Source organism: Carassius auratus, unplaced genomic scaffold (assembly GCF_003368295.1).
Source record: "Carassius auratus strain Wakin unplaced genomic scaffold, ASM336829v1 scaf_tig00214465, whole genome shotgun sequence".
Taxonomy (NCBI): domain Eukaryota; kingdom Metazoa; phylum Chordata; class Actinopteri; order Cypriniformes; family Cyprinidae; genus Carassius; species Carassius auratus.
Window position 1 is genome coordinate 20482 of NW_020527669.1, and position 27653 is coordinate 48134.

The 27653-nt window shown below is 36.2% G+C and overlaps 2 protein-coding genes across 5 annotated transcripts; both read right to left on the reverse strand.

Moving 5' to 3' along the window:
* Positions 1–291: 291 nt before the first annotated feature.
* Positions 292–9019, reverse strand: LOC113092095 (syntaxin-2-like). Of its 3 annotated transcripts, XM_026257693.1 has the most exons (12): positions 8777–9017; positions 8562–8694; positions 8251–8331; positions 7481–7580; positions 5092–5166; positions 4936–5009; positions 4733–4841; positions 2654–2727; positions 1849–1986; positions 1645–1755; positions 1252–1403; positions 292–972 (listed from the first exon to the last, which is right to left on the reverse strand). In XM_026257693.1, the coding sequence occupies exons 2-11, from the start codon at positions 8589–8591 to the stop codon at positions 1266–1268; spliced, it is 930 nt and encodes a 309-aa protein (XP_026113478.1). In that variant the 5' UTR covers positions 8592–8694; positions 8777–9017; the 3' UTR covers positions 292–972; positions 1252–1265. The 3 variants fall into 3 exon arrangements, with proteins under 3 accessions (XP_026113478.1, XP_026113477.1, XP_026113479.1); XM_026257692.1 differs by having other exon boundaries at positions 8562–9017; XM_026257694.1 differs by lacking the exon at positions 1252–1403 and having other exon boundaries at positions 8562–9019.
* A 706-nt stretch (positions 9020–9725) lies between these two features.
* Positions 9726–24308, reverse strand: LOC113092096 (piwi-like protein 1). 2 transcript variants are annotated; one of them, XM_026257696.1, is made up of 21 exons: positions 24279–24308; positions 23043–23157; positions 22854–22965; positions 22624–22752; positions 21050–21264; positions 20822–20943; positions 20665–20745; positions 20384–20581; positions 19172–19280; positions 18962–19088; positions 17326–17443; positions 17119–17233; positions 16855–17042; positions 16710–16782; positions 16435–16635; positions 16257–16360; positions 15967–16037; positions 14044–14197; positions 13833–13958; positions 11601–11748; positions 9726–10305 (listed from the first exon to the last, which is right to left on the reverse strand). In XM_026257696.1, the coding sequence occupies exons 2-21, from the start codon at positions 23109–23111 to the stop codon at positions 10189–10191; spliced, it is 2577 nt and encodes an 858-aa protein (XP_026113481.1). In that variant the 5' UTR covers positions 23112–23157; positions 24279–24308; the 3' UTR covers positions 9726–10188. The 2 variants fall into 2 exon arrangements, with proteins under 2 accessions (XP_026113481.1, XP_026113480.1); XM_026257695.1 differs by having other exon boundaries at positions 24273–24293.
* Positions 24309–27653: the final 3345 nt, after the last annotated feature.

A 27653-nucleotide genomic window follows, 5' to 3' on the forward strand; every position in this document is an offset into this window, starting at 1 on the left:
AAGAAACAATTCTTTCTATCCAATGTTTAATAGTTTTGATGAAACTGTGATACATTTTGTTTATAATTATTTTATGAATAGAAAGCATAACATTTATTTGAAAAAGATTTTACTATTTACATTTTTTGCAACAATGTAAAATATACGTACTGCCACTTTCAATCATTTAATGCATCCTTCCTTAAAATATTACTTTCCACTGCTCTCTTTCTGTCTCTCTGTACATGTACTTTTGAACCCTATTATATGTGATAAACATTCACCAGTAACAAACAGAAACCATATGACAGCTTTGAGCAACTCACATTTATTTTACAATACACTTTGTGAGCATTTGACTGAATGGTTACCTTCCTGTAAGACACAGTCATATGAAAGATACAAAAACGAACAACATTAAGTGCCTAAAAGATGTTTAGTAACATTGTTCACAAATCTGACGTCATATTGTGTGGAGCCAGCTGTCACATCAAACAATGTCAAACCATTGTGTAAAAGCTGAAATTAACTTGTGACTCCTGAATACAAACTGCATTTTTTGTTATATCTAAAGTGCACTTTGATGGATTTTATTTAACTCCACAATGTCAGTCAGATCTCCCAAAGCATAAATGTACCAAATGTTACATATTGTATTATTACAAAACATTACTCAAAGACAAAACTACCTTTGGTTGCTGTAGTGAAGTAGCAAAGCAATGTCAAAAAGGAAAGTCTTCGACCTTAAATCCGTGCCATCTTCTACACAAATCACCGGTAATAAACCAAAGAGCAGTTTTTGAGTTACTGTAGGACATTTTACATTTTAGTCAAAACAAAAACACTAATTCTTCTCTCTCTTTCAAAGGCACAGTAGTGTTAAAGAGAATAAAGTTTTGCTCTAGGTACTTAATCGCTGTATACTCCAATGAGGATGATGATGAAAAGAATGATGCTGCACACGGCTCCACAAATGGCAACACAGACCAATTTCTATGACAGAAAGATAAAAAAACAACAAAAGAAGATCCACTGTGTATGAAATGAATTATTACATGTAAACAGACCTTTGTTTTTCTGTTTTGTTGGCAAAAACATTGGCATTACTGGTTATAAGCAAGTTAACTGGCATTGATTAGAACATACATGAATCTTTGTTTGATCCCATTAAAATCATTTCTCCTTAAAAGCGGTCACTCTATTCAAACTGGGTTAAATTAGAGACAAAGTGATAGTAGATGAAAATGTTAGTGATTGGGCACCGGGGGTTACCTTGGAAACCATGCTTAGGAAGGGTTGGCTGCATTGGAGCTGGAGGAGGCGGAGTTAGTATTGGTTTTAACAGACAGGCCCACAGATAAACCAACAATGAGTGCGACCACAGCGAGCACCACCAACACAATAAGAGCAAGAATAATGTGTTTCTGTACAAGACAAAAAGCAGGTGTTATAATTAATTGCATTTTGTTTTTGTAAGTACTTGTAGCACATATTGTGAATTGATAACGCTGAATGTGTTCATAAAATTTATATTCATTTAATTAAGGCCTGTATTATTTCTGAAGCATCAATTGAAACATCTGATGTATAGAAAGCCATCTATGGTTAGTGACGGATTAGCATAAGTTAGTGACAGACTATGGTCAGCCATGGTTGTTTTCTTACCCTGCGTGCTTGCGTCTGGTACCGCACAGCTTTCTTGGTCTCCACTTTAGCTTGGCTGACATACTCTACTGCATTGTTTACATTCTTCTCAATGTTGTCAATCATCTCACCCTGTACAACATAAAAAGAAGCGGGTTCATGACTTAATGCTGTATAGGTTAACTAATAAGTGAACAAACTCTCACTTATTACTGTATTCTGCACCTGGGTCTCAACAAGCATGGCCATGTCCACAAACATGTCATGAAGCTCTTTAATGCTGGACTCCAGCCGCAAGATATCTTTATGTCTAGACTCGATCTCATTAAGGGCCTGACGAGTTATCTGAGAGTCAGAGATGATCTGAAAACACAGGAAATCTTTTAGTAGACACTAGAAACTTAGAAACAGTGACAACACAGAATAAAACAATTGAACAGATCACCCAAAATGAAATTATTTTGTCATGTGCTTACGCTGCATGACAAAGCTGACACAGAACAGCATACACTGTTTGCATTCAGTGGATATTCTCCAAAATGGCACTAGGGTGACCCTGAGAGGCACAAATTGTTGATTTTTTTTTTTGCACAAAAAGCTTCGTAAAATTACGGTTGAATCACTGATGTCACATGGATTACTTTACCAATATCCTTGCTATGTTTCTGGACCTTGATTGTGGTGTGTCTACAGGAGAGTCAGAGAGCTCTCAGATTCCATAAAAATATCTTAATTTGAGTTGTGAAGATGAACGGAGGACTTACGGGTTTGGAACGTCATGAGGGTGAGTAATTAAGGACAGAATTTTCATTTTTGGGTGAACCATCCCTTTAAAGCTTAAACAGATCATTACAGAAAGTGCAAAGAAACAGCCAGCAGAGGGTGCCAATTGTTGAAAAATGTGTTGCTCTCATTTTCATGCCACATAAACAGAAAACTGAGAAGCCAAAGAAAGCTGGCTCTGGATGAGAGCTGCAGTATTTTAATATTTCTTCCTCCTGGAAAGAGTCATTATATGAAGCAAACTCACATCGGAGGTGAAAATAGAAGGGTTTCCAGTTTCCAGCATCTCTTCCAATTCCTCATTAGTTGTTATTCTTCCAGCTACAAGATTCAGAGTGTAATAGATTAGTGAAACACTCTTCTCACAAACTGGCCAATCCTGTTTAGGCCATTATTTGTTTGATAAATGGCAGCGTGTGTGTGAATTTGTCAAGGGTAAACATGAAATGATGACCAGCAATTGCTAACAGGCTAGTCCATTTGTATAATTGCTTGGCTTTGTGTCATGGAAAAGTGTATGTGTGTACAGTATGCTTGTAAGCGTGTGTGTGGTCATGTTAAGTATGCCTTGGGGACTATATTGATTCAGCTGGGAAAATGAGAGAGAACATTACAATGGCTGAAACCATCAATGTAAAGGTTGCTGGAAAAACAAACACACACCAATATAATATGACCTCTGAGCAATGACCGGCACTTAAATTAATACTTATAACCAAGAAAAATCATACCATATACATAAAATATATCATCATACATCATAAATATAAAATACACATCACTGAAATCAAGTTTCAACTGATGTTTCCAAACAAATCACACAACTTTTCATGGAAACTGGTTTAAAATGCAAAGTTGAGGTAACCGGGTCTTTATGCAAATCGCATCAGTCACATGACTGATTACTCATTATCCTATCACATGACATTCTGCGCCTGGCCTACTGTGCAGAGGTACAGCAGGATCTCTGGAGCCCTGTTGCCCAGGTAACACTTGCCTTAGAGTCTCAGGTGACCCGCTCAGTTTCACGTGTCATAAAGCACAGAAAGCACCTCATTAATACTCTCAGACTGGGACTACTTCACACACACACACACACATGCACTTTTCTCAGAAGTCTGCACTACATGTTTGACCACATCAAAATAAATTTCAAATGCAGCATGTCCGGTGAAAAGAGGGGAACCATGTGGACAAAAATTATTTGCCAATATCAAGAACAATTTAACAATGAAAAACTTACATTTATTATGAGATTACATTTAATTGTGTTAATAAATTATAAACTATGAATCTGTGTTTTTGACATTTAATTTTAAGTAAGCAGTGAATGACAGGCAAAGTAATCTAAACATGAAAAAGAGGAAATACGCTGCACAATTAAATACTCAATTTTAGCTAAAATACAGTATGTCCAACATCTATCTGGGAAATTTGTAAAATCTCTAAGATCAGCCGGAGAACTTATCTGATACGAATACAGTTGTGCTCGTAAGTTTTTATACCCCTTGCAGAATGTGCAAAATGTTAATAATTGAAACAAAATAAGACGAATCGTGAAAATTGCATGTTTTTCTTTATTTAGTACTTTCCCATATAAGCCATTTCACACAACAGATGTTTACAAATACTGTGTAATTTCCTGGATGATTCATGACTTTTTATATTTTGTGATTTGCTCATGGGTCCCTTGTTGGTCCTGAGCAGTTCTGCTGCTGCTGCTCTTCAGAAAAATCCTCCAGCTCCAGCACATTCTTTGGTTTTCCAGCATCTTCTGCATATTTGAACGCTTTCCAACATTTTATGATTTTGAAATCCATCTTCATGGAACATCCAGGAAATTACACACATTATTAAGATTCAAGGTTATGTAAACTTTTTGAATGGCGTCATTTTTATAAATTCAATTATTATTTTGTCTTGTGAAGTATATGTAAACATTGGTTATGTGAAATAGCTTATTCAGGACAGTACTAAAAAAAAAAAAAAAAAAAAAAAAAATGCAATTTTCATGATCCCTCTTATTTGTATCAATTATTAACATTTAGCACACTCTGCAAGGGGTATGTAAACTTATACGCACAACTGTATATCATTCACCCCTAACAAAAATAGTTCTCAGAGACAATAAGTGGTTTTATATATATATATATATATATATATATATATATATATATATATATATATATATATATATGCACAGTCCTTTGGAAAAAAAAAAATCTTTTAAGGTGGAAATTTTTGTCAGCTGTAAATGGTTTACAGGGCTAGTTTTAAGGTATCATATGTGCTTGTGAATGTATAAAGATTAACATGTGTGACTTACTGATCTCCAGCTGTCTCTGAATCCTGCTTTTGCTTTTCTCTCTGAAGGACATTTGGGCTTCATTATATTGTGTCATGACCTCCACAAACTTGCGTGACAAGTTAGTGTACTAAAATAAAGATAAAGTAAGAGCAATAAATCAATTGGGGATTAAAATGATCAAACTGGATAGTTGGATGAAAAAGAAGAGAAAGATTTCACACCTGTGTTTTCTGAATGCGTGCATCCACTGAGGCTTGATTTATCTGTTCTTCTGGAGGTAGATTATGTTGCATTGCTAAGGAGAAAAATAGATGGGAACTTAATTTCTTTGTCCAAGTGCATTGGTGCCGTTATCTATGCTAGAACATCCAACTCACATTTGAGGCTGGTCCGGACAAAGTTGGCATTTTTCTTGATTTCAATTGTGAGTTGTTCCAGCTCTTCTTTTGTCCCTGAAAGCAAAAGGCATATTTTAGAATAAGAGAAATAAATAATATTATTCAGCAAGGATGCATTAAACTGAAAAAAAAGTGATAGGTAAAGACATTCATGTTACAAAAGATTCCAATTAAATGTTCAATATATTTCACTTTTCAAAACATACAGGTGCATCTCAAATTAGAATGTTGTGCAAAAGTTCATTATTTCAGTAATTCAACTCAAATTGTGAAACTTTTGTATTAAATAAATTAAATGCACACAGACTGAAGTAGTTTAAGTCTTTGGTTCTTTTAATTGTGATGATTTTGGCTCGCATTTATCAAAAACCCACCAATTCACTCTCTCCAACCAATTAGAGTACTTCATAAGACCATATGGCCTTCTGGAAAGTATGTTAATTTCCTGTACATGTACTCAATACTTGGTGGGGCTCCTTTTGCTTTAATAACTGCCTCAAGTCAGTGTGGCATGGAGGTGATCAGTTTATGGCACTGTTGAGGTGGTATAGAAGCCCAGGTTTCTTTGACAGTGGCCTTCAGCTCATCTGCATTTTTTGCTCTCGTTTCTCATTTTCATCTTGACAATACCCCCTAGATTCTCTCTGGGGTTCAGGTCTGGTTAGTTTGCTGGTCAGTCAAGCACACCAACACCATGGTCATTTAACCACTTTTGGTGATTTTGGCAGTGTGGGCAGGTGCCAAATCCTGCCGGAAAATGAAATCAGCATCTTCAAAAAGCAGAAGGAAGCATAAAGTGCTCCAGAACTTCTTTGTAAACGGGTGGCGTGACTTTGGTTTACAAAAAACACAATGGACCAACACAAGCACGTGAAATTGCACCCCAAATCATCACAGACTGTGGAAACTTAACACTGGACTTCAAGCTACTTGGGCTATGAGCTTCTCCACCCTTCCTCCAGACACAAGGACCTTGGTTTCCAAAGGAAATACAAAACTTGCTCTCATCTAAAATTTGGACCACTGGGCAACAGTCCAGTTCTTCTCCTTAGCCCAGGTAAGACACCTCTGATGTTGTCTGTGGTTCAGGAGTGGCTTAACGAGAGGAATACGACAACTGTAGCCAAATTCCTTCACACTTCTGTGTGTGGTGGCTCTTGATGCATTGACCCCAGCCTCAGTCCATTCCTTGAGAAGTTCACTCAAATTCTTGAACCAATTTTGCTTGACAATCCTTATAAGGTTGCGGTTCACATGGTGGGTTATACATCTTTTTCTTCCACACTTCCTTTCACTCAACTTTCCGTTAACATGCTTAGATACAGCACTCTGTGAACAGTCAGCTTCTTTGGCAATAAATGTTTGTGGCTTACCCTCCTTGTGAAGGGTGTCAGTGATTGTCTTCTGGACAACTGTCTTCCCTATAATTGTGTAGACTAGTAAACCAAACTGAGAGATCATTTTGTAAACTCCTGAAATCTTTGCAGTCGTTTTGAGTTGATTAGCTGATTGGTATGTCACCATATTCTATATGACCGTTTTTACTGTATTTTTGATTAAATAAATTCAGCCTTGGTGAAGGTAAGATACTTCTTTCAGTTAATATATTTATATTGCACTATATTGTATATAAATATCATTTATTTAAACGATTCTATTACATAGAGGTTTCTTCCTGATATTTCAGGTACTGATGTTCATTTGACATACGACCCAATGCACACTAGGCTACAAATAAACCATCAGCTATAAAAATAAGATTTTTTCTTTATTTTTATTTTCTACAGACAACCAACCGTTCCAGAAAAACTGTGACCCTATAAAGCACTTTTACATTATGTGTCATGTTGAAGAAATATTGTGGTATTAAATGTGAAAATATAAAATGCAAGCAGGTATAGGGATGAAAAGTGACTCTTAAAAAGGAGAAATAGTACACATTTGTTAGTACAATCCCCATACAGATCGTTAAAATTTACTATCAACTTGAGAAATAGAAGGGAAAAAATGAGCAGAAACACTCACACCCTCATTGATGTCTTTATCTCAGTCTCACATTCCTGCCTTCATATCCTACACATGCCCTGCAAGTAACAGCAAAACTAACCCAACACACACACTGAAAATTAAGAATGTTGTGGGAAAACTACAATTCCTTGCAAGCCCAAACTTGACTCCCTGTGGTAACTTGAGAATGCTGAACTATCCATTAAACACAGTACACAGGGACATCTAAAGGGGCGACCTGGAGTTAAGGGCCTCGCTCAAGGGCTCCATGGTGATAGTTCATAAACCAATTCAACCTGCTAACATGCACCACCTTGTCACTTTGCTATGATTTCACAGTCTTTGAGTAAGAGTGACTTACTCTCATCAGGGTTTGGGGCTGAGAGAATCCCACTATGTTTTTTTTTCACCTCATTCACCTGGGAGGAGATCTTGTCAATGACACCTCTGACCTCCCCCACCTGAAATAAAGAAAAGCGAAGTGCTTGAGTAGTTTTACTTTAGTGTGCGTCTAGTCATGAACTTCCAGGGATGCATGTTACAACGTGTTTTGTTATTAAATTTCACTTTACATTAAAATGTTTTGACGCCCAACATCAGTGGTACAATTTAAGATTTTTTTTTTAATTATTATTATTTTAAATTATGTATTTATTTAAAAAGTGCTGAGTTCAGTGTTCAAAACCTAAAAAAAAATAATCAAACTGGAATAAAAAGTTTAAATAAACTGAAACACAAGTATCACACAAAATATTACCTGGCAGTCAACTAAAATAAAACAAGTTCAAGTAGGCTACTAAAAATCCTAAAACAAAAACGGAAATAATTATAAAGTTATTAGAAGCAAATCAATTACTAAAAATAAAGTTACATATATAAATAAAAACTCAAAATATACAATTAAAAGCCAATAAGAGTATACAAATAATCCTAAAAATAACACTTCTAGATTTACAATATTAGCTAATTATTGGTAATGAACACCCATGAAAATAATGATCAGATTTTCATAATAAGAGTAGTAGTCAGAATTTTACTGCATTTTAATGCATCCCTATGTATGGTCCATCACCAATACATGGATTACAGAAGAGGAGCACCTTTCATACAGGTGAATGACTGTAACGTTACCTTTCTGAAAAAATCCTGCATGAAGCCATCTCTTTCCATGGACACAGAGACAGCCCCATCTTCACTGGCATTCTGCCTGCCCTAAAACAAGCCACAAAGATACACATTGCTCGAGCATGGAGAAAAACTACTAACGTTACACTGATAAGAGCATGAGAAGGAACTTTAACACATATATGTCAGTAACATTATTTGCTGGTTATGTCAATGTACGTAAAAGTTTGTATTTAAGTAAAAACACTATCAATATATTATTTTCAATGTTAAGAATTAAGTCTAATTGGTTTGTTTTTAATCAATCAATCACTTGCCTCATTCAAATCAGCCAGCCGGTCCCTCATAACAATGTCGTTGAAATGTCGATTATCTTCTGTTGATTGTTCACGTCCCTTGAGGTCCGCGCGCGTTAAAGTCCATTGCAAGTCCTGACCAGACCGCGACAAACTAATGTATGTCGGATAAAATACATTAATTCATCTTTTAGGTTCGTAACTTATCGATAAAAGCTAATAAATAAGGTGTTTACGTTCAAATAGGCATCCAGTTACGAAGCGTTGGGCGTCTGTTTGGTTGCCATCCTTTAATTCACCGTCTTATCACCAGCTGACGGCTCACTTCTCTTTGAAAAGCGTGGGCGTAGCTACATGAAACAGAGCGGTAGTAACCATAAAAACAGCATGGCGTTGTCAGGTTATTATTTCATTTTTCTATATCTCTTTAGTGTTTGCGGTATGTTTCGATTAAATGGATATTACGATTCTCATTGTCATTACTGAAGTTTAAGTTTTAGAACTGACGTCTCAACACATAGAAGACCTTGTCACGTGATGTCTGTTACTTTTTACAGCACTTTTCTGAATGGACCAATCAGAATCATTTTCATTCACCAAGCTGCAGTCTACTTTAAACCGTTATATTAATTACACGGGTTTAATTAACTTGTCAAGAAACAACACTTTTCAATTTTTTTTAAGCGGTTACTTTGTGTCATTGTCTGCATTAAGATGTAGAGTCGGCTTTTTGAGCCTTCATGCGCCACCGGCAGTTACTCTTTATCAAACAGCTAACGTTATTCGTGAAACTTCGCAATACTTTTAATTTTAATTAGCGATATGATAAAAGATGGAGACCACGAAATAAACTGGGTTGCCCGCAAGTAACTGTCAAACTATTATTTTCAAGTTTTGCATTACATTTTCAAATGTCCGTAAACTCGTACAATGCCAACGTTTTCTCAAATTCTTCCCACTGCGGACTAAATTGTCAAATTAATAAAGCCATGTTAAACTTGAGCTTTATTCTCGCATCAATACTGATGTATCCCCTTTCAATATATCAATACAATCCTAAATGACAGCTTTTAAAACTTCCGCTCTTCCCAACATTTCTGTTCCGGTGTAGTATCCTTGCCTTTCTTTACTTATTCTATAATCAATAATTAAATTAAAAAATATATATATATATCTGCAATGTTATAAACTGTGGAAACATTTAATTTTGTGACAAACATGAAAACCATACATGCATATGATATAGTATGTGAACACTTAAGGTATTAATCAGACATAACCGTTCATCTTTTATACTGGAAACCAAAAAATAAAATTTACTTAATTCCATTAACAAATCAGGGCCTCAAAACATAAATTCCAAGAAATCTGCAATTTGAACCATCTGTTTACACACAAAAATACATGGTCTTTATCTTTACAAGACACCAGAACAAGAACAGAGAAATAGAAATAACCATATGCATTTGCCAGTACAATCAGAAAACAACTTTGTACCTGCTTTTCTCTGAAAGCACTGTACCTAAAAATATAAACAAAAATTCTTCTGACAGTGCACTTTTTCACCAAAACACAATTGACTTGGAAAATAAACTAATAAAAATGGCCCTCTCATTCTTTGAGACCCTGCAACTTATCACTGCAATGATTACAGGTAGTACAAGAAGTCATCCAGGTTCATGTTGGGCTCCTTGTGAATGCTCTGACCCACCAGGAAGGCCAGCTTGTGGGCATACTGACATGGTGCTGGGACTCGGACGATACCCTTAAGGTAAAGAAGAACCACAAAGATGAGATAACACATTATTCAGGCATGTGATCAGCTAGAGACAAAAAAGGAAAATCTGACCACACCCCCAGCACAAATTATTTAAAATATATATATTTTAGCACATTAAAATACAACTTATATTGTAAAATACATACTGTCCTGTAAAAAAAAAAGATATCACCAATTTATAATAATGACAACAATATTCTAAAATATTATACTGAAGTACCTGCCAAGTTTGGAAATATTACATTAATGATTTTGAAATAACTATCTTCTGCTCATCAAGGCTGAATTTATTTGCTCAAAATAAAGAAGAAACCCCCCAAAATAATGTCAAATATTACAAATAAAAAGTTTTCAATTTTAATACATTATAAAATGTAATGTCATTCCTGTGATGTAAAGCACAATTTTCATCATCATTACTCCAGTTTAGTTTCACATGATCTTTTAGAAATCATTACAATTTGTTTGTCTCTCAAGAAACATTTCTGATTATTATCAATGTTGAAAATAATTTTGCTGCTTCGTATTTTGTGGAAATGATGCACTTAAGTTTTCAGGATTTTTTGATGAATATAAAGTTTAATAAATTTTGTTAATGCATTTATAAAACAAAAATCATTTTAAATGTCTTCTCAATTTGTCACTTTCATGCATGATGAATAAAATATTTTTTTTCTCTTTTCTTTTTTTTTTTTACTTTAATACAAATATTTGAGTGCTATCGTTTCCACAAAAATATTAAGCAGCAAAAAGTTTTTAACTATGAAAATAAGAAATGCTTCTTGAGCAGCAAATCAGCATTTTAGAATTATTTCTGAAGGAATATGTGACAAACTTTTTTGTAAACAACAACAGATTTATAAACGTTTTTAATGATGAATGTGTTCCCAAATGCAAAATAAAGTGACTCAAACCAAGCCATCACTAACAGTGTATCAAAGCTAAAAATAGTACTGTAACAGCAGACATGTAGTATTATATAATTACAGCACAACCTGTGTGAATTTTATGACGGCATTACCAATCGTAAATTTTTATCGCCGTTCACATTTAAAAAAACAGTTTCAGCACTGATCCTGCTCCCATTTAGTGCTTTTAATAATTTCAGTGCTATGAACTGTCCTGCAGATGGCACCAATTATCATGCAGTAACCTCCCCAAAAAACCCTCTGATCTATGTGAATCACATGGGTTGTGTATGCGGAAGAATCACATCCCTGATTATTATAGACCAATAAGTGCAGTGTGATAATGATGTAGTGATCTACATTGGTTATTACCTGCCAGTTGTAGTACATGTGGCAGAGTTTGTAGGTGAGTCTCTGCATGTGATCTGGTTTGAGGCCGCTGCTGTCATACACCACGTTGTAGTGAGTAGGTGCGACACAACCAAAGCGCACAGCCTGACTCACTATGAAGAAATCATACCTGAGTGAAAGCAGATGTAGCACTGAATAAATGTGAGCAGTTTGCATTATTTCACAAATACAAAATAGCTATTAAGGTATCTGTTGAGTTTTTAAAAGCAAATGTTATACTTTTAAAACCTCAAGACATGTATTACTTAACGTGGACATTGTGAATTAGAGGTTGATCGATATTGGATTTTACTTAAAATGATGTTTAAATGAATGCAAAAAAAAAAGAGGTCTGTGTAGTGTAGACATCAGTATAATCTGTATTGAACGTGTTAAATAATGTACTTAATCTTTCCTTCCCATGACAGTGCTGCCCAGAGAGAAGCTACAGGGGTTTACACTGAATTAAATCAGGGTTTCAACATATGTGATCAAATTAAATTTAAGAACTTTTAATACCACCTTATATCAAGTTTACTTAAATCTGTGATGGAAATACACATTTCATGCATATAAGTGATGTTTAATGTGTCTAATGTAAAAAGAAAACAAAATATCACTGGCATAAGTTTTTTTTTTTTTTTGGTAATAAGAGTAAACTTTTCATATCAGCAGACAATATTCCATTCAAAATGATCCCACAAACGCATTGCATCACCAAAATTTAGGTGGCGTAAACAATTAATTCATAATTTCAAACATACTAAACCACCAGTAGGTGGCTGTAAGTCAGTTAATGAGTGTGTCATCGAGTCATTAAAGCTGAAGTAGGTAACTTTTGTAAAAATGTATTTGTGAAACCTGTCATTATGTCCTGACAGTAGAATATGAGACAGATAATCTGTGAAAAAAATCAAGCTCCTCTGGCTCCTCCCAGTGATCCTATTGCCATTTGTAGAAACTCCATCGCTCCCGGTAAGAAACAACCAATCAGAGCTGCGGTCCGAAACAATTTTTTGTGTTCAAGATTTACAAAATGTATTTAATACGCGAGTACACCATGAATCCATTTTCCAAACCGTGTTCTTGGCTTGTCCTGAATCACTAGGATGCACCTATAATAAGTGTTTATATTCAGACTATTTTAGATTGCTTCGGGGGTACCGCGGTGGAGTAACCCAGTACCTTTGTGATTCTTCATAGACATAAACAGAGAGAGGTAGTTCCGGCTACGATGTTCTTCCGCAAGAAGTTCTGTTTATTAACCGCTAGAGCGTCAAAAGTTACCGACTACAGCTTTAAACCCAATTCATTCAAAACGCTTGATCATTCAGTAACTAACCACCACCCAGTGTTGATTGTAGAATGTGCAATATTTCTGTGATCTTTGTTTAGAATAATTTTAGTTGATGAAATAACAAAACTGTAAATATTATATGTAAAATGTAACTTATCTACTTAATTTCTTAAAATTATTGAACAAAAATTTACAATTACCTTGATACCAGAAATACACTATCCATCATCAATCACTGTTTAAAATCAGAATCATTCTCAGGTTTTGATGCTTCACCTGTTATTTTTTGTCACCTAAGTTTTAATCAGGCTTTGTCTGGGCAAGTAAAAAATCTGGTCTGTACAATTGTAAATGGTTGCTGGGTCCGTAGACTGCAGACATTTTAGCGGTAGTGTGTAAAATTCTTTTTTAAGTTACTTCACATCTGGATTTTAAGACATTTTAAGGCCTTTTATAAGGAAAACTTTAAGACACTAGGACATTTTTTGAGGACCTGTGTACACCCTGTAAATGGCAAGAGACCATTGTGCAAACAAAATACCAATAACCAGAAAAAAATAAATTATGCATAGAGTAAAATTTTAAATGTCCAAAGCACACTAGGACTACATATTTTGAAGTAAACCCTGTATTAATTCAACATTAATAATCACTTAGCATAAATCCATGGTATTCAGTTTGCAAACTGCATTTTTACTTTGAAACATTTAAAATCATAGCCTTTTAGTTTAATCATCTTATTCTTGATCTTTTTTTTTTTTTTAATGATATTCAAGACTTTTGCTATTCCATTTAAACTTTTATGATCTTAAATCGGAAAAAAACTGAATGCAAGAAGACACTTTAAGACTTGTTAAGGTCCCACCCCAGACCATGTGACTTATGATAGACACCAGATGTATTGACTCTATACACACCACTCCGGACGAGTGACTTCATTGTCAATGACTGTCCCCGGAGGAGGGTTGGCAATTTTGCCATCAATCCGGGCAAAGAATCTGGAGCTGATTCGCTTTTTCACCACCACTACTGTCAGCTTGGGCCTGTATGAAAAACGTAAATATGATTACAACCAAGGGAACTCAACATTCCCAAAGTGTAAATATGTCAACATGAAGTATGGCTCACTCATAATCTTGCCCCATGGTCTTGATGGACTGCATGATTTGAGGGACTTCGTAGTCCACCACGCTCTGCAGCATGCCGTCTCCTACTCCATCTCGGTACACAATGATCCGGGAGGGCAGAGAATTGTTGTACTTCAGATAGGCCTTCAGGGCAGCTGAAAAGACAAACAGCTTCAGTACAGAGTGCTGCGGTAAAGTCTTAGTTTTGTAAGCCACTCTTTTAACATCACCATAGTTCCCTAAAAAAAAAAAAAAGGCCAATGGCTTTTGGATTATTGCAGAAAATAAGATGTGACCAAAATAAATATTCTGAAGCCTAAATATAATAGCCAAAAGTAAAAAGCTAAAGTTGGACTATTATTAATTATAAATTAACCACTCTTAAGCTTCCAACGTCTTTTTCATTGTTTATTTAAAAGCTACAAGCCGTTCAAGTGCACTAGTGAGTAAATTAGTTTTTCCCTATTTGGTGCGATAACGTTTAACGTGTTCGGCAACTTCAGTAGGAAAAGGTAACATAAGGTGATCAATAGGGGTGGGAGATATAGCTGCAAAATTATCACAATGTTTCAGGAATATTTGCAATAATGACGATATAAAAAAAATATATGACACAGTTTTCTTGGTGATTGCAGCTGGCAGGCGGCAGCATTTATTAGTGCAAACACAATGACAGGCATTTTCTAATGAGCTACTGTCATTGATGACAAACTACCTAATTACAAGGAAATGTATGTTCATAAGGTGGCAGAAGTATTCATTATAGTGCAATAATAGTGACCAGTGTTGGGCAAGTTACTTTAAAAAGTTACATCATAAAAAAAGTTACCAATTACCAAATGTCAAATAGCTTGGATAACTCCCATATTAAATGTGAAATGAATTAAATGGACACTACATGGAATTATTTTTAAACATTGTACTCTAATACAAAGCAATTAAAAAAACTTAACACTGAAAAGTTTTCAACATTCTAGCAGTCATTATACCAACAAAGCACAATTAAACTTAAGTTAGTAAAATAATATTTTGTGGCCGTTTTTGAAACCCCCTTCTTGAATCGGGAATGCAAATAAATGCAGCCTTGCTGAGCAGAAGGGAATTATTTTAAAACAACAGAAAATATTACAGATCCCAATTTGAACACCGTGTGTGATTATAATAAATGTATTAATCGAGCTGTTGTAATTATCATTATTATTGTCTTTTTTTATTTTATTTAACAGAACAACAGTAATGGTAACATTTATGAAAGTTGATTGAGCTTTTATTTTGACAAAAACCCACAGGAAGTCCTCAGTGCTTCTTTTTGATGACAGCAGATTTATAAATTATCATCATTACTAATTTGGGAAGATGCACTTATCACATCGTCACATGCCTTGTTAAAGTTCACAAAAATGTTACTGAGCAACTGACAAGTAACCGTTTCAGCACAGATTTCGCTCTTGGTTTGGACTTTTGAACCCTGGCTAACAAGACAGCGTCGCAAGCTCATGCAGCACTGTTTAATTCTCAGTTCTCATCAGAGCTATGCGATTCAGTACTAAACGGTCTCTCGCTGTCGTGTTTGTAATGATTTTTGCGTCTTTCTCTAACAATTTTAAATCTAAACTTTAAATGCTTCCACACTGCCATCATGTTTGCTGCATTAGTGTGCAACTCTATTTGATTTTGTCGCATTGTTTAGTACAATTTATTTGGTCCTCTTGCTTATTTGGCCGAACACAGTTTTTTTTTTTAGGTTGAATAATTTAGATTGCCGAAGATTCATTAAATACATCATATGTCGCTAAATCATTGATATTGATATGAAACCATTATCTTGTAAAAATGTGTACTGGTGTCATCGTGAACTGCATGTTATGGCACACCCCAGTGATCAATAACCAAATTAAAACGAGAATATTTTTACATTTCACACCTTGCAATGACCCTTTTAGTGCATCAATAATCTCCTGGCCCCGGTTCTGCAAGACGCACTTGGAGAACCACCTAAAAAAGTTACAAAAGTGACATTACACTACAATTATGCCCAACTACACAATCTGAATCTCTAAAATATGACTTTATATTAACTGTAGTCCATTAACTGTAATACTATTCATGGCAATCATTTTTTTATTTTATTGCTCAACCAGTTCCAACATAATACTGAGCACAAACTTTACATGAATCTGGTTAAACAGTGCCATTTTCTAATTATATTATTACCTGGACATGCCCTGGTTCAGACTGGCCACCAGCGCTCCGATAGATCTCTTCCCAGCAGAAGTATCGTGGTAACAGTCTATGCCCACAATCATCAGCTGCCGGAGCTGAAAAACAAGGATTCACTGTAAAATCTGACACCTGGCAAAGGCCAACAAAACAGCTATAATTTGAGTCTTACTGGGATTTCTACACTCCACAGCTCTCCTCCCATTTTGCAGTTCATCTGCAAAGCAATCTTGGTGGCCACAGTCATAAGTGCTTGAGGTTTGCTGATTGTGCGAGACACCACACACTGACTAGGAGTAGGGCAGTCCACACACAGGTACTTCTTAACACAGTCATACTTGTCCTTTCGATTGGTAGGCAGGATCACCACCACCTATAAAAAGCACAACAGCAGTTCGAAAACAAAAGCTCTGGCAAGTCAAACATGCATGTGATTGCCATTCTCACCATCTGTGTTTCACGTGCTACGTTTTGTTGCAGGGCTCTCAGGAGAGATTCTTGACGATCCTCATACTCAATCCTGCTTGACCAGGAATAATTAATAACATGAAAAATGCAAAGTTTTTAACATCCAAAATTTCACACAACTCACATGATGGCCCTCTGCATGCGGATACCCATGGGCCCAGACACTTTGTTGAGAGTTTGAAGCAGAGATTGGGCAACGTCTGCATTTCGCCGTGTGTAGAACATTAACCAGTTGTCCAGAGACATGCAGCTAATCAGAGGAAGACCTCGCATCTCTTTAGCCCAGTCTGCTGTCCATGGGTTATACTCGTACTAAGGTATGAAAATGAAAATTAACGAGTCTGTCACATTATAAATGGCTGCTGGGATGTGAAGTCATCTCTCTTACTGCTCTGCCTCCCTGGATGATCCTCTCTGAGGGCAGAACTCTTCCATTCAGACTCAGCAGTCGATTCTCGAAGCTCAGACCCCAAGTAGTCAGTTCATTCTGCACATCTCCATTTCTAAAGGGAAGTAGAGTAGATGTGAGAGTTGATCAAATATATTAACACCAAATTTAAACAATACATCAATAGGACTCAAGTAGAATCTATACCTGTTGATGTTGGAGATTAAGCGGTTAATTCTGCCCTCTCTCTGTTCAGGACTCAGCCTTGTGTGTGAGGCAAGATCCTTCATGATGTTGAAATCAGCACGCATCTTATCTGTCAGACCTTCACAGGAAACAAATGCATGCACATCAGAGTTGTTTACAATTGAAGACTAAGGCCCTTACCACACAAACATGATAATTTTTTAACTGCTGATAACTGCAGCTTTTTCTATGTGGTTCGCTGTTCGCACACACGCAAATGCAGCACCAGGTCACTGAAACCAAACATTTTCAAAAACTCTGGTTGCAGTGTTACTGTTTTGACAGCGAAACCAGAGATTTTGACTTTTGACTAAACCTACTGGAAACTTTTTCAGGTTGGCTAATCAGAAGCATGGCTTTATGGTTGAGGTTATATCCCCACCTGTTTGTTTGGCATGCTCTTGACCACAGTATGTGAGTGGAGTGGCAACAATTCCCCCACCCTCCAAGCGTTCAGTAATCACACTACTCCAGCTTTCCTCCGGGTTCACCATTTCCCGCTCCTAGCTCCACTGATCATAAACCCCACTCCACGGCTAAATTAATTTCACTATGCTTGAAAAATCTTAATCTAGCTTTAACCTGTTTTACTGGAACACAGGCCAAAATAAAATAATTAAATAAAATTTAAAACTCGCTTAGCTTACTTTTCTGTGCAACGTCTCTCTCTACTATGGCTGCTATAAAGCTGAGGCACATGCTGTAATTTTTACGTTTTTCTTCATTCCTTAATGTATGCACGAGATCTGTATTTTATGTGTGAGCTTTCCATGTGCAACAATGTAGCAGCACATTAGTTTTAAGCGAGATTAACTGAACAATTTACAACATGTTTTAACCTCCCGCACTCATCCATTGCCATTTTAACCTTCATATGTTATCCACACATTTGTCAAGCTAATTATGTTTAATGCATGAGTTGGCATAATTTTTGCTTGTAACGGAGTAGAGGAGTAATGGTAGAGGAGTTTTCTCGGAGCGAGTAAAAACCTCAACGCTTTGACTTTCAAAAATCCACAGTGTGATTTTTCCAAAATCACATGTCTCCACTCTTTGCTCCACTCATACTCTGCTCTTGACAGTACATCATAGCATGCATTTGCATTTACATGTGGATGGAGATTTTTGTAAAAAAAGAAGGAAAAACAAAAAATACCCGTGTCTGTGTGGACATGTCCAAAAACCTTTCCTACTACATATACCACTGGCCATCAACTTGCAAATCATGAGCTATGTCTTAGATCAGACTAGGTAGCAGAATTAAACAGGGAACAAATTTCACTCCCATGGCCTGATGGGATAGTAAAACATTGGCACCTCAGAATCTCAGAAGTAGCAGCAGGTCATCCAGGTACTTTCCATTTGCTGTTTTATGAACAGTAAATTCATGCATTCTAGTTTCACATTCTGATTTTTACCTGCTATATGACTTACTATATAAGATCTGTCACTGTCTTCGGTTATTTTAAACTACAGAATACTGTCTATTAAAATGAATGAGTCCTTCAATATGTCCCACCCCAGCTAGTCAAAAACACAATGTGAAAGACAACCACACTCTTCAAGCTATTTTAATGAATCTTCAAAAAGGACTAACCTGTGAGGTAGCAAAACTCTGGGACAAGCATGGCAGGTCCCGGTGGAGGCCGACCTGATGGGCCCAGCCTCTTCACGTGACTAACCAGAAGAACCTGGTTGCCATCTGTTATGTCCAGACCATATTGCTGGAGAGGAGGCAAATAAATTTGAGTGTGACAGTAAAATCCTGCAACTAGTGTCAAAATAATTACCTGTATCGTTAAGTTACCGTTTTGAAGTAGTTCTTGAATGAAATCTCTGTATCTCCCTTCTTAAATGTGTTGTTGGGTGTATGATCCCAGGCAATGTCATCAATCCTGTACGTCTTGTTATTGTACCTATAAACGATAATTTGTTACACACCATTACTTGCTTATTCACAATTACATTAAACAACTTTCACAGATTTAAATTTTTTTTAAGTTACAAACCAAAGAAAATCTCACATTCTCATTTTAAAAGTGCAGTAGGGAACTATAGTAAAAAAATATTTTTTACATATTTATTAAACCGGTCATTATGTCCTGACAGTAGAATATGAGACAGATAGTCTGTGAAAAAAATCAAGCTCCTCTGGCTCCTCCCAGTGATCCTATTGCCATTTGTAGAAACTCCATCGCTCCCGGTAAGAAATCAACCAATCAGAGCTGCGGTCCGAAACTTTGTTTGTGTTCAAAATGTAGAAAAATGTATATAATGAGCAAGTACACCATGAATCCATTTTCCAAACCGTGTTTTTGGCTTGTCCTGAATCACTAGGGTGCACCTATAATAAGTGTTTATATTCGGACTATTTTAGATTGCTTCGGGGGTACCGCGGCGGAGTAACCCAGTACCTTTGTGATTCTTCATAGACATAAACAGAGAAGTAGCTCCGGCTACGATGTTCTTCCGCAAGAAGTTCTGTTTATTAACCGCTAGAGCGTCAAAAGTTCCCTACAGCAGCTTTAAATCATTGAGGTCAGTAAGATAATAAAAAAAAACTAACATTTTTATTAAAAAAGGACGCATTATTAAATAGTTTTAAAGTAACAGTAAAGACATTTTTTGTGTTACAAAATGATTTCTAATTTAAACAAATGCTTGTCTCTTTCGAATTTTCATCAAATAACCCTGAAAGAAATGTATCACGGCTTCCAAAAATAAATATTAAGCAGCACAGCAGTTTTCAACATTGTACATTAAAGTTTGCTGACTAGCAAATCAGCATATTAGAATGATTTATGAAAGGTCACGTGACACTGAAGACTGGCGTAATAGCTAATGAAAATTAAGCTTTGCCATAATTTTTTTTTTTACAATTAAATTTCACAACATTACTGTTTCATTATGATATTGCAATCAAAAAACTGCAAGTAAGCATAAAAAGCCTTGAAAATAAATAACTAATCTGAACAACCCCAAGCTTTTGAACAGTTGTGCAAATGCGTGCTCATTGTACTTAGTCAGAATGATCAGGCCCACAAGCTCCTTGGTGCAGGCTTCAGGGAAGCGCTGGTCTCCACATTGCTGCCTCAGACTATACATGAAGTCAAGGACAGTCTCACTGCGTAGAACCTTATGACTCACATCGGTACACAGCATGATGCTGGACTCGTACTGAAGGATGGTGGTCACAAATCCAGGCCAAATCGTCAGCCTGCAAACAGATTTAGACAGGCTCCAACATTCAATCACTTTTCAACAGAAGGTAAATGTCACACAAGACATTTGCTTCAAAACCTGTGCTGGGGAATGTTGAACGGATCGTCAGGGTTGTAGTAATGGCGTCCAATCTGCTGCATGTTTAGTATCCTCAGAATTCTACAACACAAAATAAACAGGGATACAAATTAATTACCCCGTAAATACCACTATTTCAAATGCTATCTGTGATTACCTCCTGAAGAGGATGTTATAAAACTGCAAGCACACAGGAGAGGATGGGGGGAGCTCGTTGGTCAGCGTAACAGTGATCTCAACCTTCTCTCCGTTTCTAGTCTCACTGCACAGGACTGTTTCCTACATAAAGCAATTTATCACTGACAACCAAATAAAATCCACACTCCCAAAACCTCACATAAGAAACACTGCAATTATGAGAACTAAATCAGGATCTAAAACATACAGTATTGTGCAGTTTATTAGGGAGGAAGAGAATGGCTCCATCAAAAGTGTGTGCTTTGCCCAGAGTCTCCTCGTGCTGGAAAAGCAAAGCCGAGCGCAAACGTCGGGACTCCATAGGTGGCTTGAAGTCTACATGGTACTGATACAAAGCCCACATAGGTCGTGAAAGCAGACGCATGAAATTGGCCCTCAGCTCAATGGCAGTGCCTGAAACACCTGTGGTGACAAAAAAAAAGTGTGTAAATTCTACAATATCATTGCTACAATATTAGAATAGGGATGTGGGAAATGTATACTACGGATAGCGAGGCTGAGCACAGACATTTCACTGATCAGAGCGAGAGCGTTGCGAAAAGTCACAAAAGAAGTGTGTTTTTGGTTGCCAGGGCAAGACAACCCTGCACAGATTACCAAAAAAAACAGCATTAAGGAACCAGTGGATGGAGTTTATTTTTACAGAGCATCAACGGAGTTGTGCAAGTGTTTTTGTTTGTTCCTTGCATTTCGAAGATGCTTGTTCACAAGGCCCAGTTTGACGACGGATTTGCGTATCGTTTATTTCTTAAGGATGATGCAATCCCAAGGAAAAAGGGTCAGGATCGTGTGTTGGAACCGCAGGCGGTGAGTAAAACTGCTTCAAATATCTCTGCCTCCTTGTTAGTGCGTCCCCCTCCCATGCCGGAGACCCGGGTTCGAGCCCCGCTCGGAGCGAGTTGTTGCTGCTGCAGCTTTCGTTCAGTTTCAGCCTCGGGATCTGATTCTGGATCATAAATAAACGGCTGAATCTGACTGTTAGCCATGGTTAAAAGTTTTGGGTCTAAAAAGCTATAAGTATTTAAAATAGCATCTAAATGCTGCATTCTTTAAAAGTTTTGGGTCCTAAAAAAGCTATAAGTATTTAAAATAAGCATCTAATTGGCTGCATTCATTTTTGCAATTAAAACTAACGTATACAAAAATTACTACAATTAAGCATATGTGACACTGGATTACAATTGGTGCTGAAATTGTTTTTCTGAAGGATTAATATAGAAAATGTAAAAGAACATTTGTTTTTGAACAGAATTTTTGTCACAGGTTTGTCTTTAACAAATACTCACACAAAGTTTTTAACTTAATACAAATAATACCGTATTTATTGGACTATAAGTCGCACCTAAGAATAAGTCACATCAGTCCAAAAATACATCATCATGAAGAGGAAAAAACATATAATAAGTCACACTGGACTATAAGTTGCATTTATTTAGAACCAAGAGAAAACATTTCAGGTCTTCAGCCGCGAGAGGGCACTCTATGTTTTCAGGGAGAGGCTACAGGAGCACTGAGCAGCATAGAGCGCCCTCTCACGGACTTTAGACGGTAATGCTTTCTCTTGGTTCATTTCTCTTGGTTCATGTCAAATTAAATTTGATAAGTCGCAGGACCAGCCAAACTATGAAAAAAAAGTGTTACTTACAGTCCAGAAAATATGGTAATCAAATAAAGACTGGAAAATCAAGAAGCCAGTGCAACTACCCAGCCAAAACAATTGCAAAAGAGCAAACAAGTCTTGCTTGTTAAATATAGTGTTACCTGTTTTTGACTCTTTAACATGTTCCATTAACTGGCGAGTGTGGACACCAGAATCATGGAAATCTCTTCTGCGTCCACCTCTTTCCCCAATCTTTACCTGCTGAAAGCCTGCAGAAATCTGCATCATCGCTACAGGGAGAAAATAAGCAAAAGATTAAGAAACTGAATGAGGGAATATCATCATAGCATACATGCAACAGTAATTCTACTTGCTGCTCTAACACACTTACCTTCTTCAGACATGGCTCCAGGAGCAGGTTTCTGTCTCCCTCTCCCTACCAGCTGTCCTTCAGGTGGAGTGGGCATAACAGGCTTTGCAGCCTCTTGGGATATAGATGGTTGCTGCAGAGAAATTAGAAAAATAATAAGTTTTTCGATAAAATGTTATGATATTACTCTTAAAATGAATATAAACTCACCGCGCCAGGAGCAGCAGGCTCCTGACCGCGACCTCTGCCTCTGGATCTCGCTCTTGCTCGTCCCGTCATATTGATGCTTCTTCTCAAATGCTTTGGTTTATGTCAATGTAAATTACTGTACACAAGGATACAACATAGAGAATACTATTATTTAATCATTGTACTGTTTGGTGCACAATGGCCACCTTTTCAGTATACTTTTTATTTATTTAGCATTTTTTTCATAGCTTTTTTTTTTCTTACATGGTAAACAAATTGTGTTTGAATGAAAGAGAACCTCAATCACCATACTTTCATAATGAATGCCTTTCTATAATATTTAATGTTGTATGGAAGAAAGATCAGAACAAATCTGAAAAAACACAAGTGAGGAAATTTTTCATTTTTGTGTTAACTATGACTTCAATTATTTATTGGCCAACCGAGAGACAGATGCTTTAATTTGGCACGAACAATAAGCTTTATATATGAAAATTTATAAATTGTCTGAAATGTTGAGAAATCTTACTACAAGGAGCACATGGCTGACCCATGTTCTTCACGTGTATGGCGCACAACTCTACATGAGGGTTATTCCAATCCCAAGGGTCAATAAAATATCCCATATGCTATATATACACGAAACAACGTGGTTTTTTTTTAAATTAGTTTTCTATCTACATTTAAAAAGAGCACTTTGTTAAATTCTTTAAGTTAGGAGTTTTCAAACAAGTGCGCACTTGACACGTGCAAATTATTAACATTAGGCCTGCAAAATACATTATTAGGGGAAAATCATAAATGTCATACATTGTTACAGTGTGACATTCTGAGAAACAATATTAAACCACATTACTTAATTACACTACTAAATATTAGTTCATTGTGTCCGTTAGTGATAATAAGCACGTGTTTGGGGCGCCAGGCCCTGGTTTCTGCCAGCAAAGTTCTAAAATTATGTCTGTTAAGATAGAACAAAGTTTAAAAGCTTATTTGAATGTTTCGAAATATGTATAAATCCGTCTTAAATACTCAAGGAAAGTGCTTTGTCGTCGTGTACATAATAGTAAAACTGATATAACATTAGTTAATGACTTAATTGGCCAACAGTAACCAGAAAAATACATTTTACACGGTATTTCCATAGTTTATAACATAATAAACAATTTCACAACTACCAGGAGCAATCAAATAACTAAATATATATGTAGAAAGTCGATGAAAACTTAAAAACCGACGACCAACTCTTACCCTTACCTCGACAAGCGCCAAATGACATTCAATTAACTCCCATCTGGCGGTTACCCCGATTTCTTGTGTATCCCTCCGCTGCTGAATATATTTGTCATCTAATTTGGTTCATATTTTTCAGAATAATTAATTCCCAACCGTTTTTTCAGGTCGTAATTACTTATTTTGATCGAAACGCTTGTTGAAATTGAATCGGAAAAGGTTGTTGAGAATAACTATTTTATTTGGAAGGATACGAATCTACCTGTTAAGGGGTCATCTGGTCCAGTTGACGCATGGTATTGTAACGATAGACGTTCACCACCAGATAGCGCTCAAATACACAAAACACGACTGATTTCTACCAATCAACACAGGGGAAAGACGTTTGAAGTTAATAACAATATATGTTGCTCACCAGTAATATTTTAATTGCTGAGATATCTTGGGGTGGTTCAGTAACGAAACTTTATGATTCAGGTTTCCCTATTAGAAGTGGAAAACATTCATTGATTAAGACGAACTATTTACAGACCAATAAGCACTGTTAATGGTCATTGATTGTACTACAGCTATAATATTCAGTTGCTGCACCCGACAGACTTCAGTAGATAGGCCTACAAAATGTTCCTTTTGGTGAGAAATACGTTTTACTCCCTAGAATAACAATTTGCAATACTGCTTTCATATAAATCATTTACTGTAAATTAAGGGAGGCTTAAGATATGTCACAATGTATAATGTGAGACCTTCTTTTAGTTGAATATGCAGCTGTCTGTTCTTTATCAAGAAAGTTATATCTGGGCAAACAAGATGTAAGCAGCTTTTCATGCTCTTGCAGTGCTAATGTCTGTGTGCATCATCCATCATTTGTTTTGATATAATCATGATCAGAAAAAGATCCCTGATCTAAAAATAGGCTTTGACACAAATACTGAATGCTTATTTTTCCTTATTTCTGCCATCTTCAAAAAACATCCCAGCATGTACTGTATTAGAACATATCTGCCATTTATCAAGCCACATATCTTGTTTTGCTCTTATTTACTTGAGGCTGCTTTGTGAGATATAAGACTCATGATTAATAAATGTAGGCAAGGCAAGTTTATTTATATAGCACATTTCGTACACAATACTAATTCAAAGTGCTTTACATAAAAGAAAGTAAAATAATCATGAAGAAAAATAATAACAGAAATAAAAAAAGCAATTTTAAAACTTTTAAAATGATAAAAACATGTACTTAATTAAAATGAATTTAAAAACAGTTAGAAAATGATTTTACATAAAAATAAAACAGTGAAAATATAGTGCAATCAGTTCGGACATTGCACAGTGCTCATTCAATAAATGCACAGCTAAACAGATGAGTTTTAAGTCTAGATTTAGATGTGACTAGTGTTTTAGCACACCTGATCTCTTCTGGAAGCTGATTCCTACTGCGGGCGGCATAGTAACTAAAGGCGGACTCCCCTTGTTTTGTGTGAACCCTTGGTATTTCTAACTGACTTGATCCTAGTGATCTGAGTGCTCTGTTAGGTTTATATTCAGTGAGCACATCTGCAATATAAATGTGGGTGACATAACTGCACATTTGGACCTGATTAATGTTTTTGGACAGAAAAGTATGTTCCATGACAGTGTTTAAAGCTGTTTCTAACTGCATATGCTCTCTTGCTTAGTTTTTTTATTTAATTTTATTTTTAAGGTGAAGGCCCATTCACACCAAGGACGATAACTACAGTAAAATGATAATGACACAGAAGCACAACACTGTTGGAATCACTTTCAGAATGATTTTTTTTTTCAGCTGAAAAACACTACCAGCCGATCAGAATCAACACTACTCCAAAGACCTTGAGCATTTAAAGCTGTAGATGACAAAACAACAGCACACTTATAATAAAAAGAATGATGACTTACACTGCTGTGGACACACATATTTCGTTCTTGGTGTGAACAGTACTTCAGAGTCTATCCCAGCATTCCTAACATTAGGAATTCCTAAGTATAATCAATGGGGAATGATATTGTTTTTAATTGTGTTGCTTATGCAGGTTTTATAGCAATGGAATTTCTAGACAAAAGAAACCAACCAAGAAACCACCAAATATAAGATAATTCAATAAAAACTAATTGAATTAAGTTTGACTTTCACCTGATAAATACATTTGCATGCTCAAGTGCTTTACTGAATCTCAACTTCTGCTTTCTTTTCCATAATGGTGTCCATCTATAGCCCTCCATTTACCATATTGGGCTTTTCTCTTTTTTGCCTCTCTCAGACTTTGATGAAAGATTAATGATTCAAATGTTAAGGATTCCGCAGCATAGCCTCCCTCTCTCTCTCTCTCTCTCTCTCTCTCTCTCATAGCCTCACCCTCCTCTATCAGTTTCAGACTCGCACCCTCATCTTTTGGGAACTTGGCACCTTGAAGGGCATTTTGGAGGCAGATCTACGGTTGACTTTCATGTCAAGATCTAAGAATGATTAGAAATTCAGTCCGGTGGGATTCAGTCAGATAGCAAAATTTCCCATCACTATTTACATACAACAAGAAGATAGATTAATATCACATAGTGAGTACACAAACACTCACATTGGATGAAGTTATTTCCTTTAATGAAGGCTTTTCTCAAATTCTTTCTTTGGTGACGGTGCAAAGCGCACAAAAGTTGGCAAAACAAGTTGTATAATACAGTTTTAAGCAAATATGCATGAAAAAAAGACAGCTTTGATCTCTTGTAATGATTTCTCTTTCATTTGATTTGAGAGAGAAGACCGCTGACATATGGTCCTTGGCTTCAAGTGGCTTTTTATCCTCCAAAAAATAAAAGTTTCCTGATGGCCCAAGATTAATGCATCTGTATAACCTGATACAGAAGAAGAGATATTAAAAACCTAATAAGGGAACAATCATTTATTACAAATTAATATATACACATGGATTTAAAAAGTGTGTAAAAAGGGTCACAATACTTTGATTTTAAAACGTAGCAGACATAGTGCACTATATATATATCACCCTAAAATGTTCAAAACACAGCAAAGGCAAGAACTTAAAGAGGAGTGGAAATAAAGGAGCTAAGAAGAAAAGCACAGAAGAGAGTGTTGCTAGCAGCGGTAGGTGTAGAGTAAAGATGCCCCCTGCCTGGTGGGCTGATGAATGCCCCCCAGGCCCCAAACCTGTCCAAGAGTGAGATAGAGGATGACACAGAAATGTTGGTTTGAAGTTGTCCCACCAAAGTGCAAATGAAGCCAGGTGATTTATCTAAAGCTATGACTATGTCAGTTATGAAAATCAGTGAACATCTTGCCTGAAACAGTGTGGCAGATATCACATATTCACTTGAAAACAATTCAAAAATTCATACCGTCTTCAGTAAGTCATATATACCCTG